Source organism: Dermacentor andersoni, chromosome 6, assembly GCF_023375885.2.
Source record: "Dermacentor andersoni chromosome 6, qqDerAnde1_hic_scaffold, whole genome shotgun sequence".
Lineage (NCBI taxonomy): Eukaryota > Metazoa > Arthropoda > Arachnida > Ixodida > Ixodidae > Dermacentor > Dermacentor andersoni.
In genome coordinates, this window is record NC_092819.1 from 50,323,531 (window position 1) to 50,342,238 (window position 18,708).

Here is an 18,708-nt window from a genome sequence, read left to right on the forward strand (position 1 = left end):
AAAATTGATATTTAGGTAGCATATGTTCGTGGTTGGTTAAAATGTGATACATAAAAAAAAACGTAAATTGGTTCTCATTTTCTGCTTTTTTACAGTTTAAATTAGCGCTAAAAGGTGTTCAAATAGAAAGTTAAGTTATGGTAAAATAGATACTCTGATATTTATTTATGAGTATACTAACTTCTTTTGTTAAACTGGTATGTAGGAAGTGTAGGAAGAGTGTGTCTTTTCGCGTTTTGTTCAGCTCTCTTTTTCAACATGGCGGGCGGCGAGTGTGCGAGACCTCAGGGGCAGCCGCATTTAATGCGACAAGACCTCGATAAACTAGTAAGTGGACCTTGGGTACTATGTTTTTCGCGAGAATACGCCAATAGCTTATGTTGAAATTTCAGATCGTGTATCTACGGCGCTGCCTTCAGCGCGCACGTGTCAGCTGCATGTCGCCGGCTTTCCAAATGTGTCATCCGTAGCCCGGTGTTTTCCGTGATCATATGCTGCCGTTGGCTTACCTCTCGGCTCGTAGACCGACAAAAATGTGTTGTCTGTACTTCCGTTCTGCATTAACACCGCACTGAACTTTCTCTTTGTTTTGTCGCTTCAAACTGTTTCTTTCATTTCCAAGGTTGTTACGATGCCTTGCCCTACCCGCTAATCGTTGAGCTGTGGCGCCTGTTGACGACAGGCATATAGGTCACGAACCTCCGTACGCCGTCGTCGTGTTCGCGCAACTCTTAAATATTGTCGTATAACTGAAGGTCTTAAATGTCGTCGTGTCAGTGTTTCTGATCTCTATATCTTACTGTCGTTACTGCTTTTCAGGACATCAATAAGTTGACACCGTTTACACCTGAAGTGATCAGTAGGCAAGCAACTATAAACATAGGTATGTAAATATCGATCTCCTATTATCATTGCATGCCTGTTAATTGTTCTGATTCGTGGTTGAAAATGGAACTGCTGGAAGGTTGTGGTGTAGAACTAAACGAAGTGGTTTGTGGTGCAGGAACGATTGGCCATGTGGCTCATGGGAAATCGACTGTGGTGAAGGCGATTTCTGGTGTACAGGTGAGAAAGAGAAACCAAAAAGCGACCATTTGCTGTCGTAGAACTGACTCTTGGAATGGGCGTTAACTTAGCTAACGGGGATTGCATTCTTTAATTAACAGCAACCTGGGCTTCGGAGTAAAAAAAAAAGGAAGAAGGAGGAAAAACACACAAAAAGACAATAAAAACCTAACAGTGAACTACGAAATGCAGAAAGCTGCCTGTTTGGCATAAATTGTTTGGGTCTCAAGACTAAGTGAAAAACTTGTAAGCTTGCAACACAAATGAAAGTTTGCCACCTGTGTAAAATGGCTGACAAACACTCATATTTTGCAGGCTTACATAATCAACTTTGGTACGAGTTACAATGCAAGTAAACATTGCCATGTGGAAGCTGGTGTAACTGCCTCTCCTCTCCTCTGCCCAGGAACTTGAAAGTTATCTCGTATCAATATGTTAATGCAAAATCATGTTACACATGTGGTAGTTCTGTTCACATGGAACAGAGAACATTGTCTTCTACATGGTGCTTGCTTTGGTTTAAATGATTGTTTATAGTGTCGCCAGTTGGTGGTTGTACTTTTGGTTGGCTCACCAACTCTAGGAAGTGAAGTATGGTGTCTGCTTGCTTTCTAATTGGTGCGACAAAGTGCTTATTTTTTCTTCACGCTAATCTGTACAAGTTTTGCCTGGGTTGCCGGGCATAATAATAAGCAAATTAGTCAGCTGCAGTTGAGGCAGAAATCTGTGCTTGTCATTTGTTTGACTGACGTAATGCATCTGCAACATTGCAGACAAACACGTGGCATAAAATAGACAGGACGAGCACTGTATGTTTCATGTCGCATGTCCATCTTTAATGCTGTATATGCGTCACACTAGTCTGTGACATGCACTGCATTTCCAAAGCATAGAAACTGAAAGAGCACTGTGAATGTCCAATATTAGTCCCTGACTAAGCTCTGTTCTTCTCACCTAGACTGTCAGATTCAAGAATGAACTGGAACGTAACATCACCATCAAGCTTGGTTATGCTAATGCTAAGGTAAGAAAAGTGTTCATTTTGATACAACCCAGTATGACACACTAGTGCATGCAAACTTGCACTGTAAAGAGTTGGCATGTAGAGCATGCTGGGAAGCATGATAGTCATACTATTGCATGGCTATTGCATCATTTGGGAGTATGCAAATTTTGTGATATGATGCATTGACTTTTTTTTTTTTTTTGAATTGCAGTTTCCTAAAGGGCATTACATAGGGGTGTTAAAATAAGCCAGGGTTCATTACAGTACACATTCACACAGGTAATGCGTGTTAGAGACAAAACAAGAACAGAAACAAACAAAATTTAGCCACAGTACATTGAACTCTGTGCTAACGTACAACAGAAGTATGCACAAGAAACATTAAAGGATGGTGAAGAAAAGAAAAAAATGCACAAGAGAACAAATGTAAAGCACAAGAAATAGACCACAAGAAGGCGCTGGTGTCTTCCAAGATTATCCAATATTGTTGAGAGTTAGCTAAACTACTAGATGCTTTTTAATTTTCTCCCATTGGTTATCTTTTGCTTCATGCACATATACCTTCTTATATTACTGATAATGTTACATTAAAAAATGTATCCATGTTATGCAGATATACAAGTGTGACGACGAGAAGTGCATTCGTCCAGCATGTTATCGGTCGGCTGGCAGCAGCAAAGAGGATGACTTTCCTTGTGATCGGCTTGGCTGCAATGGCCGGTTTAGGTTGCTGAGGTAAGTTGCACTGCAAGTTATGTAGTATGCGCTTCTTTTTGGTGGTCCTTTGCCATGTGAACTACATAAGCAATGTTCTTTTAACAAGAGCTCGCACATTTGTGTGTGTCATAATCATACGCGCTGCATATTTTGCCAGTAGTTGCATGTCATGGCGAAAGTTGTAGCAGTTACTATGAGGCAGTCTCGTCGGCATTGGCAATAAGTATGAGACTTCGGAAAGCAAAGTGGATTCGTTTCTCAGTAGTTGTAGTTGAGTTGTTACTTGGCATTTTCTGAGCAAACCTATGAATATTGTACGTAAGACACATTTTGTGTGGCATTGTACTTGTTATTACCAGTTTTATCTTTACAAGATCACATAGGGTAGCTTTGCTTTTCAACATCATGTTAGTAGCTCCCTTGTTTGTTACTTTGTTTCTTGTGTATCATTACCATTGCTTTGAGTGTTGACATTTGCAGTTTCTTTCGTGAATACTGATAGCCTGCATAACTGCTTTTGTTTACATAGCTTTTTTTTTCTGTGCCGCTTCTTTGTGTAGGCATGTCTCCTTTGTCGACTGTCCTGGCCACGACATTTTGATGGCTACCATGTTGAACGGAGCAGCTGTCATGGATGCTGCTTTGCTTCTTATTGGTTAGTTTCTTGCTTCTCATTGTTTTCATTGATGCATTAAGCACGGATTAAATGTCACAATAATGTGTAAAAGATACATTATGTTTGTTTAGTCTGGGCAGTTCTGTGAATTTGGAAAAGAAAGCTGCACATTAAATTAATGTGAAAAAAAATTATAGTTTAGTTTTATAACAGTCGTGGGGTTCATTGCACCAACTCACGTTTTTCTAACTTGCACCAAAGGACTGTGTATACCTAGCATCAAAAGTATGGGGGCCAGGGGTGCTATGAAAAAAAGAACTGAATGTCCTGACAACTTGAAAATGCCAAATATGCACTACAGGCTTTAGTTTCAGATTGCATGCCAAGTCATTTAGGAAATTAGTTTCATTTCTTCAGAACCCCCGGTATGCATGCCTTCGATAATGAATCTATATAATTATGTCTTGAGCTCAAAAGACGACTTCTGTAAAAAAAAAGCAGTGTTATTGCAACTGCTCTGTCAGAAATATCTTTTTGAGTGAAAAACATAGAAACAGTGTTTCTTGCGAGCCTGTGGGGCAGTCGGCGTCATTTGAAGTTGAGCATTTCATGGGAAACTGGAAAAAGAAATGCCTCTTTTCAAGGAATTTAACAGGCTGGCTCGTGTGATGCTCCTGTGTCGCTCGAGTCCTCTGGAAAATTATAAGGGTAATTAAAGGTTCATTGAATGAGTAGGGCTCTTTTCTATAATTTCGGCAACTGCTCAGTAATCACAGCTCATGATTTCTACGAAAAGGGTTAAGTTTCAGGTTTTTTTTTATGTGCAACTATTCTTGTTCTGTTCACAGTGACCTTCAGCATAAACTTCTTCTATATGTGAGACACCGGAATCTAGCTTTCGCTGCATTTCTTTTTTTAATTCCTTTTAAGTGACCGATGATTTCCATCTGACGTTGCATGATGCTGTTTCGTTTCACCTTGACAGCTGGCAATGAATCGTGCCCGCAGCCGCAAACGTCCGAGCACTTAGCTGCCATCGAGATCATGAAACTGAAGCATATCCTAATCCTCCAAAACAAGATTGACCTTGTCAAGGAGTCGCAAGCCAAGGAGCAGTATCAGCAGATCCTCAAGTTCGTGCAAGGTATGCATCACACTTATGCACTTATTGCTTTCCTGCTGGCTTTGATAGCTTTTTTGTGTTATCCCTTGACGTCAAAGGGACACGTCTGGAGAAACACTAAATCAGTAGTACTGGTGTCACATGTACACTTCTGATCGCGGTAGGGGCTGATCCGTATTGAGATTGATCTGGATCGAGTGTTTTGCTACACGGTCACTTGCTATCGCAATCTTGCAGGATCTGGATCCAGACAGTCGCGATCAGGCCTCTCGATTTCAGGTTGACGTCTGTGCTCTCTAGCGCAGTATTCTGAAAACGCTAAAAACAAAGTGTTAAGGCAGCGCATTAAAAAACATTTAACAACCCTTTTATTAGAAATAGTAAGTTGCAAAGACTTAAATATTGTTCAAATTTGACCATATTTTGGCTTACGCAGTTCTGAGAGTTGCATGCGATCAGCCGACGACAATAACTCGATGTGGATCGTTGAACCGTGTAGCAGCAACCACTGTCGATCGCAATCAAGAAATATGATCCGAATTGGCCCCAATCACGATTAGAAGTGTACATGTGACACCAGTATAAGGCTAACCAAGTATTCCATGATAGTAGGCTTCTGTGAACAAACTAGAAAACGAAGGCGGGAAAGTTGACAAACAGGAGCATAAACTTTCAACTGAATTTCATTGGAAAAAAAGGTGAAGTTTTATACATAGACAATGTCTTACATACATCTGGTTGGTAAAAACACACACAAGGAAAGACAACAACAAGGAATCTATAAGCAAACAAGTAGTATAAGACAATGGTATCACTTGTGGCAAATACTGAGGGACGTATCAGTGCGTGGCGTGTGCCTAGAACTGCTTGTTTTTTAGCTGTGGACCTTGCCAGCCCTTTTTCCAGCTTTTTGTGACGACCATAACAAAGCAGCACTGAAGCACTTAATCCTCAGGCAGTTAATCTCTGCTGCCTCAACGATTTCTCGTCACTTGGCTTGGATGCTTCCATCTAACCCACCGTGTAATCTTTCAATGTTGGCTCACAACCATATTCCACTTGTTTGTTTAAATATTTTATATTTTTTCCCCGTGTTTCTACCAACCAGATGCACATTATACATTGTCTATGTATAAAACTTCACCCTTTTCGGCAGAAAGCTCAGGTGAAAGTTCGTGCTTGTGTTTGTCAAGTCCTCCTGTCTTCGTTCTCCAGTTTGTGCACAGAAGTCTACTGTCATGGAATTGCCACCAATGGCGGCTGCATTTCGATGGGGGCAAAATGCGAAAACACTCGTGTTCTTAGACTTAGGTGCACGTTAAAGAACCCCAGGTGGTCCAAATTTCCCGAGTCCCCCGCTACGGTGTGCCTCATAATCAGATTGTAATTAAATTTTTTTTCAACTCGCCCAAACCAGTACCCTACTTAATAAACCTTCCATTCAGAACTGGGATAGATACATTGAATCTTGAAAGTATCTGGTCCTGTGTCTTTCAGGGACTGTGGCAGAGGGTGCTCCCGTGGTTCCCATTTCGGCCCAACTGAAGTACAACATTGAAGTTATCTGCGAGTACATCGTCAAGAAGATCCCCATGCCCCTGAGGGATTTTGTCTCCGAGCCCCGTCTTATTGGTGCGCTACTTATTATTTCTTTCTTCGCTGTGTGTGGCTGTGTGCTTAGATTTAGGTTGCAGCATGCTGGGTTTATATTCACCGTGTTTGCGGGCATGCAGTTGTAGAGGCAACATTCTCTATCGCTTCCGGGAATGTTTTAACCTTTCCACACTGCAGCATCTGCACGATGTTCCACTGCAGTGACAGGCGTTCTGTCAGCTGGCTTAGACGGTCGGCTTATAGAGATATCCCCTAAACTAATTGATCAAATATACTGCACAGGGGCGACACTGCCTCAGAAGTAGCGAATTTGTGATATTAAAATAACTGGATGGTTACTAGTAGAAGTATTTGAGCAGAAAAAACATTTTTATAAAAGAAATACATGCTTCAAATACCAAATTGAGGGCCAAATATTTTTCTCCTTCTGAATATAGAACAAAAGACATGGAGAAATAAGGAAGCCAAGAAATTTGACTTCCTTCAGCACATGCTGTGCTATTGCAAGTCCATAAATCTAGTTCGGTTGAAAATAAAAAGTAACAGACTACCATAGTTGGTTGACCCATAATGGGCATGTGAAGTGGCTTCCAGACCACATGCATGGCCTGTTCTACACACACACACACACACACACGTATATATATATATATATATATATATATATATATATATATATATACGCTATGATAGTTGTAGCAATCCAATATGTCTTTCTATAATTGAATATATTGGAGTGTGGAATTGAATATCAAATTTTCATTCATTTGAGACAGAGACATTCAATTTGTGTCATGACTAGAGAATATTTGCTTACCTCTACAGCAAAAAATATGCAGAAAAGAAAAAGAAGCTGACTTGCTAAAAGTAATTTTTACAGAAGGGACACTTAGGATTGTTATGCTGATTTTATGGATGTTCATCAGCCTTGCCTTGTCTCTTTGCCAAGCTACCATAATAGAGAGTTTTAGTTTAGGGAATGCAAGCAGCTTGCATACGCACGAACTAGGGGCGATGGTACTGCGCATGCAGTAGTCGCCAGACGTAAGTATCCAGACGTAAGGGTGTGCGCATGCACAGTACTGTCACCCCTAGTTCTTGCGTACACAAGCCGCTTGCGTCTCCTATACTAAAGCTCTCTAATGTTGCAATGTTCACTGTCCTGTAGTATAGAGATACATACAGGTTACTAAATTTTTATGGTGACCAAGATCGTACGTAAAGGTGCACTCAGTAGTCCTCCTGAAAGTTTATGTATAGAGTTTTTTATCCTGTTTGCACTGCAAAACCGTTTTGCTTTACTGCATGGACATGAAAATGTGGCTCCTCAGTATTTGGTGCTGAAAAGTATCTCACTGTTTTGTTTTTCCTCATATATGCATAGTATATACGTTCCAAAAACCAGTATAAGAAAATAATACATATAATGAAGTGAAATTCTCCTTGAAATCCCCATATAAATTCATATTGCCGTACATGTAATAACGGATATAATAAAGTAATTCTGGCTTCCTCTTTAACTTCCGTATACATAATGAGGTTTAGTGTATATTAATTTTATTTTACACTGTGTACAAATGAGAGGCATCATACTTGTTCAGTGAGGTGGGATTGCTAAGTGACTTCAGCTTCTGTCTGCATTTTTATTTTGAAATTCAGTGATGATTTCAAAATGTAGCTTACCACTTCCTTTTTGATATTCCTGTAGTGTTGCAGCATTGACGCAGTATAAGTAGGGTTCAGCATCTGGTTCTTATTTTCCCATTTTGCACATTTTTTTTTTACTGAAAATGCTGAACCTTAAGCAAAATTTACTTCTCTGAATACTTTACAGTATTTTCTGGAATGAGCAGTGATACAGCAAACAATATCTATTGCACAGCATATGCCACAGCAGAGATGGTGTTTTATTTTCTTCAAGAGGATGTTGTGCCTTGCTAATGGCATTAAGCAGCATGGACAAGTCTATCATTTTGTGCAGGCATGTTTTATTGCCTGTTGAGCGCTATTAACGTATATGCTCTTTACCATTCCTTAGTTTTTTTTCTCTCTCTCTCTCTCTCTAATTGCTGACAGTTATTAGATCATTTGACGTGAACAAGCCCGGCTGCGAGGTTGACGACCTCAAAGGAGGTGTTGCTGGTGGCTCCATCTTGAGAGGAGTGCTGAAGGTAGGCATACTTGTGAGAGTGCGTGTAATCAGCCCAGTTTTAGTTTGGAGCTTCAAAATGCATGACACCTAATTTCCTTTCTGGTTCCTTGCCAGTTCGCTTGTTTTTCTTTGCCCTATGCCAAAGGTGCAAGCCGTGTGAAGAGCTGGCCGAATTTGGCGACACTATAATGACAATTTTATTGTGACAACTACGAGCATCATTATTGGCATAATTTTTATTTTATTTATTTATGGAAAGATAACAAACCAAAAAGGATGCATTATTGACGTGACGAAAAGGGTGGACCAACACAGCAATTTCACTTTTGAGGAGTGGTGTGCGAATATCAAAGTTTTCGAATACGAATCGAATATGACTACTTAGCATTGAATATTGAATTGAATATTGAGTAATGGTATGCACATGCACTTATTACCAAATTGGTTTATTCTGACATGTTGGAACATTGCATTTACATTGTCATTGGTAAAAAAATAAGCCGTTATACTAAAGGATTGTGTATTTGGCTCAAGTTAGCTTTGGAAAATTGAATAATTTCTGCTATTTGTCTGCTCTCACCAGCCTTTGCCTTATTATGCCGTATCAATTTCTTGTAAACTCAGAAGCATCTGACCCTGTACCAGCTGTCACTCATTGCATTTGCTGTCCAGCAGTAAGCTCAGGATGGGGGGTGGAACCTGAAAAGAGTGCACCCTTGCTGTTCGCAAACCCATGCCGATTGCCAGTGAGAGGATGGCTTTCCTGCAAAGCTTAGGCACCTAGTGGCTAAGCCTGTTTTACAGGCAAAGTTTTGCCAGCAGCATAAAATTATCACAAAATTCAGCACGAAATCGGACACACTTTCTTAGATTAGATAGAAATAAATGCTAAAAGCCATGTTTGCTCTATTCATATCCAGACGAATATTCGAAAATCTTCTAATACCTAGTTTTCAAATCGAATACAAATATTAAAAATATAATATTCGAAAACACCTAGTTTTGAGCTTTTAACTGCTGTCGCAGTAAAAGGTTTACAGCTCGTTGTGCAATTCTACCTGGTGGTCCATGATCAGCCACAACAGTTCTGTCACTTAAGGCGCAAGAATGAAAGCTGAAACGTTGAATGTCTCTAACTTCTACAGATTATTTCTTGAGGATGTTAGTATTTGCTAATTTTTTGACGCGATAGCGTTAAGGAGCCCGTGCCGCAAAAAATCTAGGCGTCCCACGTCGGCATCTAGCTTCAGCAGGACGTTGCCTTGGCAAAAAGGATTTTGAACCAAATTCCGAGCCACGCATACCCAACCACTTCTCTACCACGAAAGTTGCTCATACTTTGTCTTTCATTCTTTACAAAGTTATTCCTCAGAATTTCGGGAACGGCAGCCCTTAAACAAGTGTAGTGGACAGCGCATGTCCTTTATGTTAGCTTTTCCCAGACTGAAATACTAGAAGTGCGAAACAATAACAGGAGATCGACCCACGCAACAGGCTGCGTTTCTGCCAGAAAGCTTGCCTTTGTACATAGCGTTCGTCTGTAGCCTGGTAAACGTTACGGTTACATAAGCTGCATTTGCCAGGACGCATGAAAAGCAGTAAGGGGTCTTTGAACGCTATTGCATTCCACTCTTAAAGGCGAAGCTTAAGCGTCCTCCAAGTTTTTTTTTTTGTGCAGTTCAAGTTGATCTGCTGACACTCTTTATCTTGGGTCACCAGGTGGGCCAGGAGATTGAGGTGCGGCCTGGCATTGTGTCCAAGGATGACGAGGGAAAGCTGCTCTGCAAGCCCATATTCTCCCGCATCCTCTCTCTCTGCACAGAGCAGAACGACCTAATGTACGCTGTACCTGGCGGTCTCATCGGTGCGTTCCCTTTTGTTTTCTTTTTTGATTCTATTCCTCTGTACTTCACTTTATTACCCGCCATGATGCCTCAGTAGCTATGGCATCTTGCCAATGAGCACGAGGTCATGAGTTTGCTTCCTAGACGTGCTTAATTAAGGGAGACAGATTGCAAAAGTGCCCATGCACTTACACATACGTGCCAAGTCTCCCAAATTTTCCATGGTGTTTATAAGTTTGTGCACGTTCTACAATTTTAGGATTAATTTGTGAAGTTTTACTAAAAATAGTTTCTGCTCCAGAAAATGTTCTGATCATTCACACACCCTTGGAAATCAGTGAAAGGCGTTAAGATAGGTGCTTGCTTCAAGCAAATTTATTCGACAAAGTTGCCGAAAAAGCCGCTGTAATCTGAAAAACAGTGTGTTGCTTCTCAACCTCTGCTCTTGTTCCTAGTTTTCTATGGCCTGTGTGTTGCGTCTTTAGGCAAATGGTAATTAAATTGTGTATATACTGTATATGCTCGTGTAAGGGCCGCACATTGATGAGATGCTGTCCTTATATGAAGGCTGGCCATTTCCATCGAATTTTTTTCAGAAGTACGTAATCCCCATGACCTGTTTGTACATGAAGACTGTATGTTATTGTCTTCATAATGTTTTTATTTCTTCACACAAGCACTCCACATGCCTTATCCTCGTCTAAACGTCACCACTGTTGCTGTTGCCATTGTTCGGGCCTGGTTCGGTGGCACACTTGTGGATGCAGTTGCCCTCCATGCCATTTATAGTGTTTGATATGCTGGTGACATTAAGCTTTTCACAATGTTGTCCAGAGGCATTGCATGCCATGCATAATGTCTTTAAACTTCTTTAAATTTTGGGTGGCCAAGTTAGGGGCACAGTTCTTACACATGTACGCCCTTGCTGGAGTTTATACGGTGATCCCACAAATGTTTTGTGCTCAAGGCAAACTTGGAAAAGTGCATGTTATCTCCTTTTCCACTTTGTTATTTCCGTTGGATTCTTACCAATCTTAATGTTCACTGGTTAGCAAGCATGAAAGGGGAGCTTTTCCGTGTCTGCATGTACTGTACTTTGCAAATGCAGGTGTGGGCACCAAGATTGACCCTACACTGTCACGAGCTGACCGCATGGTGGGCCAGGTGCTGGGAGCCGTGGGTGCCTTGCCCGACATCTACATTGAGTTGGAGATCTCCTATTTCCTCCTCAGGCGGCTGCTTGGTGTGCGCACGGAGGGTGACAAGAAAGGTGCCAAGGTGCGGCAATGGCAGAGGAAGATTCCGCTTATCTTTCCGTGGATAGAGAGCTTTAGATTAGAGGATGCAAGTAGCTTAAACATCCGAGAACATACCAGGACCCAAGTAGTCTGCATATACACATGGAATGCAGACAATTTGTGTCCCCTTTTCCAAAGCTCTTAGATATCACAATATTGAGACTGGTGCCGTGCAACAGTTGTTATACTTTCAATAATGCTGTTAGTTTATGCTGGCTAGATGTGCTGGTATCTCTCTATTTTCTGATAAGAAGTTCCTCTGCAAGATTTCACTTAAAGAGGCCCTGAGCCACCCCTTAGGCTTGGCGAAATAACGTAGTCCACAGGTAGCATACGCTACTGTGAACATCTCGGCCAAGTTTTGCTGTCATGCGTCAGGCACGTACCCAGGATTTTTTTTCGGGGGGGGCCCACCACCTCCACCATCATCATCATCATCATCATCATCATCATCATCGTGTTTTATGTGCACTGCAGGACGAAGGCCTCTCCCTGCGATCTCCAATTACCCCTGTCCTGCGCCAACTGATTCCAACTAGCGCCCGCGAATTTCCTAATTTCATCGCTCGACCTAGTGTTTTGTCGTTCTCGATTGCGTTTCCTTTCTTTTGGAACCCATTCTGTAACCCTAATTGTCCAACGGTTATCTAACCGGCACATTACATGACCTGCCCAGCTACATTTTTTCCTCTTGATTTCAATTTGAATATCGTCTATACCAGTTCGCTCTCTGATCCAAACCGCTATCTTTCTCTCTCTTAACGTTGTGCCTAGCAATCTTCGTTCGATCGCTCTTTGCGCTGTCCTTAACTTGCTCTCAAGTCTCTGCCCCATATGTCAGCACTGGCAAAATGCACTGATTGCACACCTTACTTTTTAATAATAATGGTAAGTTTCCAGTCAGGAGCTCACAATGTCTGCCGTATGCGATCCAACCTATTTTTATTCTTCTGTGAATTTCCTTCTCATGATCAGGGTTCCCTGTGATTGATTGACCTAGGTAAACGTACTCCTTCACAGTCTCTAGTGGCCGACTGGCGATCCTGATCTCTTGTTCCTTTGCCCGGATATTTATCATTATCTTCATCTTCTGCATATTAATATTCAACCCCACTCTTACACTCTCTCTGTTAAGGTCTCCAATCATTTGTTGTAACTCGTCTGCATTGTTGTTGAATAGAACAATGTCATCTGCAAACCGAAGGTTGCTGCCGTCGATCTTTATTCCTAAGCCTTCCCAGTTTAATAGCTTGAATTCTTCTAAGCACGCAGTGAATAGCTTTGGAGAAATTGTGTTTCCCTGTCTGACCCCGTTCTCTATAGGTATCTCCCCTGCTTTTCTTGTATAGAATTAAGGTAGCTGTAGAACCTCTGTAGATATTCTTCCGCGAAGGACGAGTCAGTAAGACGAGAAACTATTTACAGATTATATTTACAACAACGGTTGCAGCGCTGACTGGTTAGATTCACAGCGCGAGCCCAGGTCGTTCTTCCTCCTCTTTTCTGGAGTGATGGCGCCCACGCGCATCGTTCAAACAAACAAATACCACACGCATGTAGCAATACTTTCCAAGCTTTTTACGTAAGCGTTCTGTATTCCTTGATTACGTAGTGCCTCTATGACTGCTGGTATCTCTACTGAATCAAATGCATTTTCGTAATCTATGTAAGCCACATAGAGAGGCTTATTGTACTCTGCAGATTTCGCGATAACCTGATTGATGACATGGATGTGATCCATTGTAAAGTATCTCTTCCTGAAGCCACCCTGTTCCCTTGGTTGATAAAATCCAGTGTTGCCCTTATTTTATTGGATATTATTTTGGTAAATATTTTATATAATACTGGGAGCTAGCTAATGGTCCTATAATTTTTCAATTCTTTAATGTCTCCTTTTTTGTGGATTAGTATGTCTGCATTCTTCCAGGTTTCTGGGACCCTTGCAGTCGATAGACACTTCGTATAAAGAGCCGCCAGTTTTCCAAGCATTATGTCTCCTCCATCTTTGATTGAATCGACTGTTATTCCACCTTTTCCTCCTGCTCTTCATCGTTTCATGTCTTGCAGGGCCCTTCTGACCTCATGGCTAGTTACAGGAGAGTTTCTCTATCCTGGTCATTACTGTTTCTAAGTGAGGTATCGTGACTCCTCTGGGTACTGTATACAGGTCAGCTTAGAATATTTCCGCTGCTTTTACTATATCTTCGAGATTGCTGATGATATTATCCTTCTTATCTTTTAGTGCATACATCATGGTTTGTCCTATGCCAGGTTTCTTTTTTACTGATTTCAGGCTGCGTTCATTTTTTACGGCTTCTTCAATCTTTCTCATGTTATAGTTTCGAATATCAGTTATTTTCGCCTTGTTGATCAGTTTTGACAGTTCCGCGAATTGCGTAACGCTGTGCGGCCGCCAGTCCCATACACCCGCGTAGAGCGCAGGACTCTGCGATTCTAGACGTACTGCGCTCACCGCCATAGGTTAGAAAAACACCCACATAAGCACAGCAGAGAAGTGGCTACGTGAGGCGGTTCGACCGATAACTGTGGAAGCGTCATTCAAAACAAGTAATTGTTTTCCACTTCTGGCGGCCTTTTCTCTACTTCCTTTTTAAATAAAAAGTTGTTGATGCATAAATATTCTCATAAACAACGGTTAACTTTCTTATTATTCGCTTTTGCTTGCAGTTTGGTTGTTGCCTTGGCTCTCTCCCTTAGTAGATCGCTTAATTTCTCAACTCCTTGCGATTTTTTGTTTCCAGTTGCCAATTTTGCACGAAATGTGCTATACAATTAGGGAAAAACAGACGAGGTAATGGGCGACAGTCATCTTGCTTATGGGTTTAAGGGTTATTGCAGGGTTTCACGATGGACGCTCTTGCACATTATTTTATTTCCCACCTTATCTAACCCATATCACGTGTATATGGTTCCGGGCATCTGCCAGCGTCGCGGCGAGCCGTAACTCGAGGAAATAATGAAGCAAATGAAAAAGTTAAACGCAATTGGCGTTTTCTCCGGCCGCAACTCGTTCCATGAGAGTACAGACCAGCTGAGTAACAGCCGTATCCCTCTCCTGGTCCCAGGATCAGCCTAAACAGAGAAGGTTGAACTAACAAAAGCAACAGCTATGCGCGTGACGGTTGAATAGATGGTGACAACTGAACGCATCTCGAGTTAATCGCGCCGGTGCGGAATCTATGAGAAAACTGTCCTTCACATTACAAGAGATGCCGACAGCTACTGCCATCTAAAAGGAGTGAAAAAGGCAGCATAATGCTGACCGATGAGTATCAACATTGATAAGTATCAACATTGATCTGGCGGCGCTTTAGGAATGTGTGAGGAGTGGTGGCGTGGGTGGGGAGGGGGGGGGGGGGTATGCCACTTGATTTCGGGGGGGGGCCCGGGCCCCCCCGGGCCCCCCCCTGGGTACGTGCCTGTCATGCGTGGTGTGTGGAGCTCGCAAGCAGCACGCAAAGTAACCTTTCTCTCAAACGCTTTCTTTTCAACAGAAGGCCCTGTCCTCACCCTCTGCTAGACGCACTATTTCATCATTGTGGATGCACTATTCTGTCATTCCCTTAGACGGCTGCTATTGGCAGATAGCTCACATCAAGCTGTGGTCAGCTACATGGCATATATACAGTGGCTGCTGCGGGGTGCCGCCGCAAGTCCACTGGCTAAGCGCACTGTGGCTCGCTGAGGACAACTGCGTTTCGCTTATATTTAGAGCGAGTAGTAGGCACCAGAGATGGAAGTCGTGGCGCCTACGTTAACATCCAGAATTAAATTTGAACTGCACACCACGGTGACATCTAAAAAGCGGAGCGTTGTGGGCACGCCCCATTGCGCCGCAGCCTTCGTCGTGCAAGGCATTGGAGAATGAACGGGAGCACAGCAGAGGCCGTGTTTGATTGCCAATAACTCCGCTTTTGCTGGACACAGTACTTTTTGCGCCAAAGTATTTCTGAAATAGCCTATTTTCACTTCAAATGCCTTTCCGTGCTTCGATAAAAAGGGGTTCAGGGCCCCTTTAAGAACTTCTTTTTGTACATGAACTGTGGACACCTGCACATATGTTTACAGTCGCCAACCGTTTATTCGGACCTCACGGGGACTGTGGAAATGTCCGAATAAACAGGTGTGCAAAAAAGCAGATTAAGAAAAAAAAAATCCTTGATTTCCACGCACTTATTCTGGCTCGGAAGTAGGCTTGAAGAAATCATGAATGCGCCATTGCACGCTGTTCTGTTTACATGCAATCAGATAAGCCTGAATCTCGGAGAGGGTCGTACGGTCACTACAGGTGGCTGAAACCACAGTCACTGCTTGTACACGCTCTGCAAGCGACGGCAGCGTAGCACATGGTACGTCATCTTCTGACTCATCGTCCGGAGGTGCAGCAGAAACCTGACGAATGATCTCGCCGTCGTCGAGTTCTGCGCATGTCAGTACAGCAGTGTCAGAAGCTGTAAAACTTAAATGAGACGGTGTCTGGAATCTCAATGCAACCACTGCGCAGGTCTCGGCAGAATATATTCGGTGTCAGCAGGGAGCACATCGGTAGACGTCAATTCCCAGGCCTCCCGGCACCCGCTTGCTGGCATTCCCCAGCGCTGTCTGCGCCATTAGACACTTGACGCGATGTTTCCGTATGCCACGTTGGATCACCGCAACCTCGACACAGCACGCAAAGCAAACATCACCATGCCGTCACACCGACGCCAGTTGCACAAATGAAAAACGTGGCCTACTCGCAGCGTCGTGCGCGAAGAAACAAATCAGCTGCTGGATTGTATTGACATGGCTTACTAAGCTGAAACCGGAACTGCTGTAGAGCCACTCTATCGAACCGGGCAGAAATGATGATGATGAGCGGGGATTTGCAGTAGCGCCACTTCGTGGGGCAGCAACGAGGCCCCGTTCAATACAAAAATGTCGTTCAGCAAGTCGAACCATGCAGCGGTCAAAGTCGTGCATGGTGCTCTCGATTGAATTGGCTCAAGGAGTGTCCGAAAAATCAGACTAGAGGTTGCAAGGTGTCCGAACTTTCGGCAGTTCTTATACATTATAGTCTATGGGGAGAGTGGCGGTGCCGCGAAGCGGACCGAATAATCGAGCATGTCCGAATTTTTGGAGTCCGAAAAATTGGTCGGCAACTGCATGTACATAATAGTAGGTAAATATTCAACATTGACAACTTCATAAGTTTAGTATGTAGCACTTGCAAATAATGAACATTTCAAGCCATAGATTGGAGGCCAAATCATCTGTTATTTTAAATTTAATTAGCTTTTACTTTACGATGAAACCTCATTGCTATGAAGACCACATTAACGAATCTTTCAGATTAACGAACATTTCATAGATCCCATACTTACTGCTTATAGTTTTGATGTAAAAGTGGTTCAGTACTACGAACTTCAGAATACCTAAATTTTCATAGTAACGATTATTATTCAGTTTCCGTGTGTATTAACAATGCCCTGATACTACGGAATCATATTCCGAAATTTGGGAGTCCTTGGATATCAGTGTCTCCTTCACAGCAGCCGGAGCAGTAGGCTAGCAGATGACACAGTGCAGAAGGCGCACGCTGGGGTGCATGGGCTCTGAAAACCCGAGCCAACGCGGGAGGGGACTTTACACATCAGGTTTTGTGAGCGCGTGTTCCACTCAGACACGTACTGCCTTGCAATGGAAGCCCGCCTCTCCCTTCTTTCGATTAGAAAATTTCGCTATTTGAACACCCTTAAAACTTATGCTTTGTCTGCTCACTTCTGATTGAGTACTTTTTGGCGCCCGCAGGTGCAAAAGCTGTCAAAGAATGAGGTCCTCATGGTGAACATTGGGTCACTTTCTACGGGAGGTCGTGTTCTGGCCGTGAAGGCAGACTTGGCAAAGATCAGCTTGACCAGCCCAGTCTGCACCGAGATTGGCGAGAAGATTGCCCTCAGCAGACGAGTGGAGAAACACTGGAGGTGAGAGTGGCAGCCTCCACCTGCAGCTTGAGCAGCACTAGACCAGTCTTCAAAGCTTGCTGCCAATTTTTAGGCAGCGCCAATATGGCTGCACTTAGTGACGAAGGGTATAAAAGACAGCTCTGTGAATTTGCGTGTCTTTATGTGAATTCGAGCTTTTTTTTCTTGCCATCAAGAACCCTCTGCCGTGGTTCAGTGCCTTTAATGTACTGCTGCTGAGCTTAAGGTTGTCGGTTCAATTACCAGCCATAATGGCCACATTTCGATGGGGTTGAAATGAAAAAATATAAATATAATAATAAAAACGAAAAAGGTTATGTACTTGGATTGTGGTCCACAGGTGGTCAAAATTAATCTGGATCCTTCCACTATGGTGTTCCTCATTGCCTCCATGCTGCATTAGGACAAGTAATCTGTTATAGGTCAATCAATTCTTGCCATCAATGCCAACACAAATGTTTCTTTTTTTCTTCATGTTTGGAATATCTTTTTTTTGGAAACTGTTGGAGTGCTGTGTAGATTAGGCTTTGCAGATGCTGAAGTTAGGAATTTCCCAGCACAAAAAGAAAATTTTCCCCCTTTGATCTGGTTCTTGCTTGGTGCTTCATAAGGATTTACGTATTGTAATAAGCTGGTTCATTATGCGTCAATAAGTACACATGACGTCTGGTTGCTGTTCTGCTTGACGCTTACTTTTAGTGTTGCACATTTATTGCAATGACTTTTGTTGCAGTGTTGAATTTGTAGCAACCAACTTATTGTATTCATATCATTTCAGGTTGATCGGTTGGGGCCAGATTCGACGAGGCATCACTGTGAAGCCGACTTCACAAGAGTGAGGTTTAAAGTTGAGAGCATCAGTTTAACGTCAGTTATTATTTTTTTTCTTTGTTCACAAATAAACATGATAAAAATGGTCACTGTTGTCTACAGTAGAAAACTTCACTACACTTTTCTATAATTTTTTTTCATTCCGAACAAAATAGATTAATTAAAGAATAATGTTTTGCGATGTCAAAGACTAAAAAATAATTGTGCACTACCTGCTTGTTAAAGGACCCTAGGTGAGGAAAATTGGTCTCAAGCATTCCGCTGTGCAGTCTTTATAGCCCCAGCTAACTCCTTACTAATGAAGAAGACAAGTCCACTTGTTGAAACATTGCTTCTTGCTTTCACGTTGTTCTCGTTTTACTCATCGTCTTGAATTTCCATCTCCCGCCTTCCCCGTGTTTTCCTTACTAATGATTGTGTTTCTAGATGCAGCTGTAGTTAGCACCGTATTTACTCGA

At 42.4% G+C, this 18,708-nt stretch overlaps 1 protein-coding gene across 1 annotated transcript; it reads left to right on the forward strand.

Annotated features, from left to right (window-relative positions):
- Window positions 1-220: 220 nt before the first annotated feature.
- Window positions 221-18,339, forward strand: eIF2gamma (eukaryotic translation initiation factor 2 subunit gamma). The gene is made up of 13 exons (XM_050171785.3): window positions 221-327; window positions 820-883; window positions 1,004-1,065; window positions 2,024-2,089; window positions 2,685-2,806; window positions 3,349-3,443; window positions 4,390-4,548; window positions 6,025-6,159; window positions 8,218-8,312; window positions 10,013-10,157; window positions 11,246-11,415; window positions 17,247-17,419; window positions 18,198-18,339. Exons 1-13 carry the CDS (start codon window positions 259-261, stop codon window positions 18,256-18,258), a joined length of 1,416 nt encoding a protein of 471 aa, XP_050027742.1. The 5' UTR covers window positions 221-258; the 3' UTR covers window positions 18,259-18,339.
- The last annotated feature ends 369 nt before the right edge of the window (window positions 18,340-18,708 follow it).

Coding starts and splice junctions, on each gene's coding strand:
- eIF2gamma (XM_050171785.3), top strand. CDS start 259: ATGGCGGGCGGCGAGTGTGCGAGACCTCAGGGGCAGCCGCATTTAATG. Junction 2,090..2,684: donor TTGGTTATGCTAATGCTAAG/GTAAGAAAAGTG, acceptor CATGTTATGCAG/ATATACAAGTGTGACGACGA. Junction 8,313..10,012: donor TCTTGAGAGGAGTGCTGAAG/GTAGGCATACTT, acceptor TTGGGTCACCAG/GTGGGCCAGGAGATTGAGGT.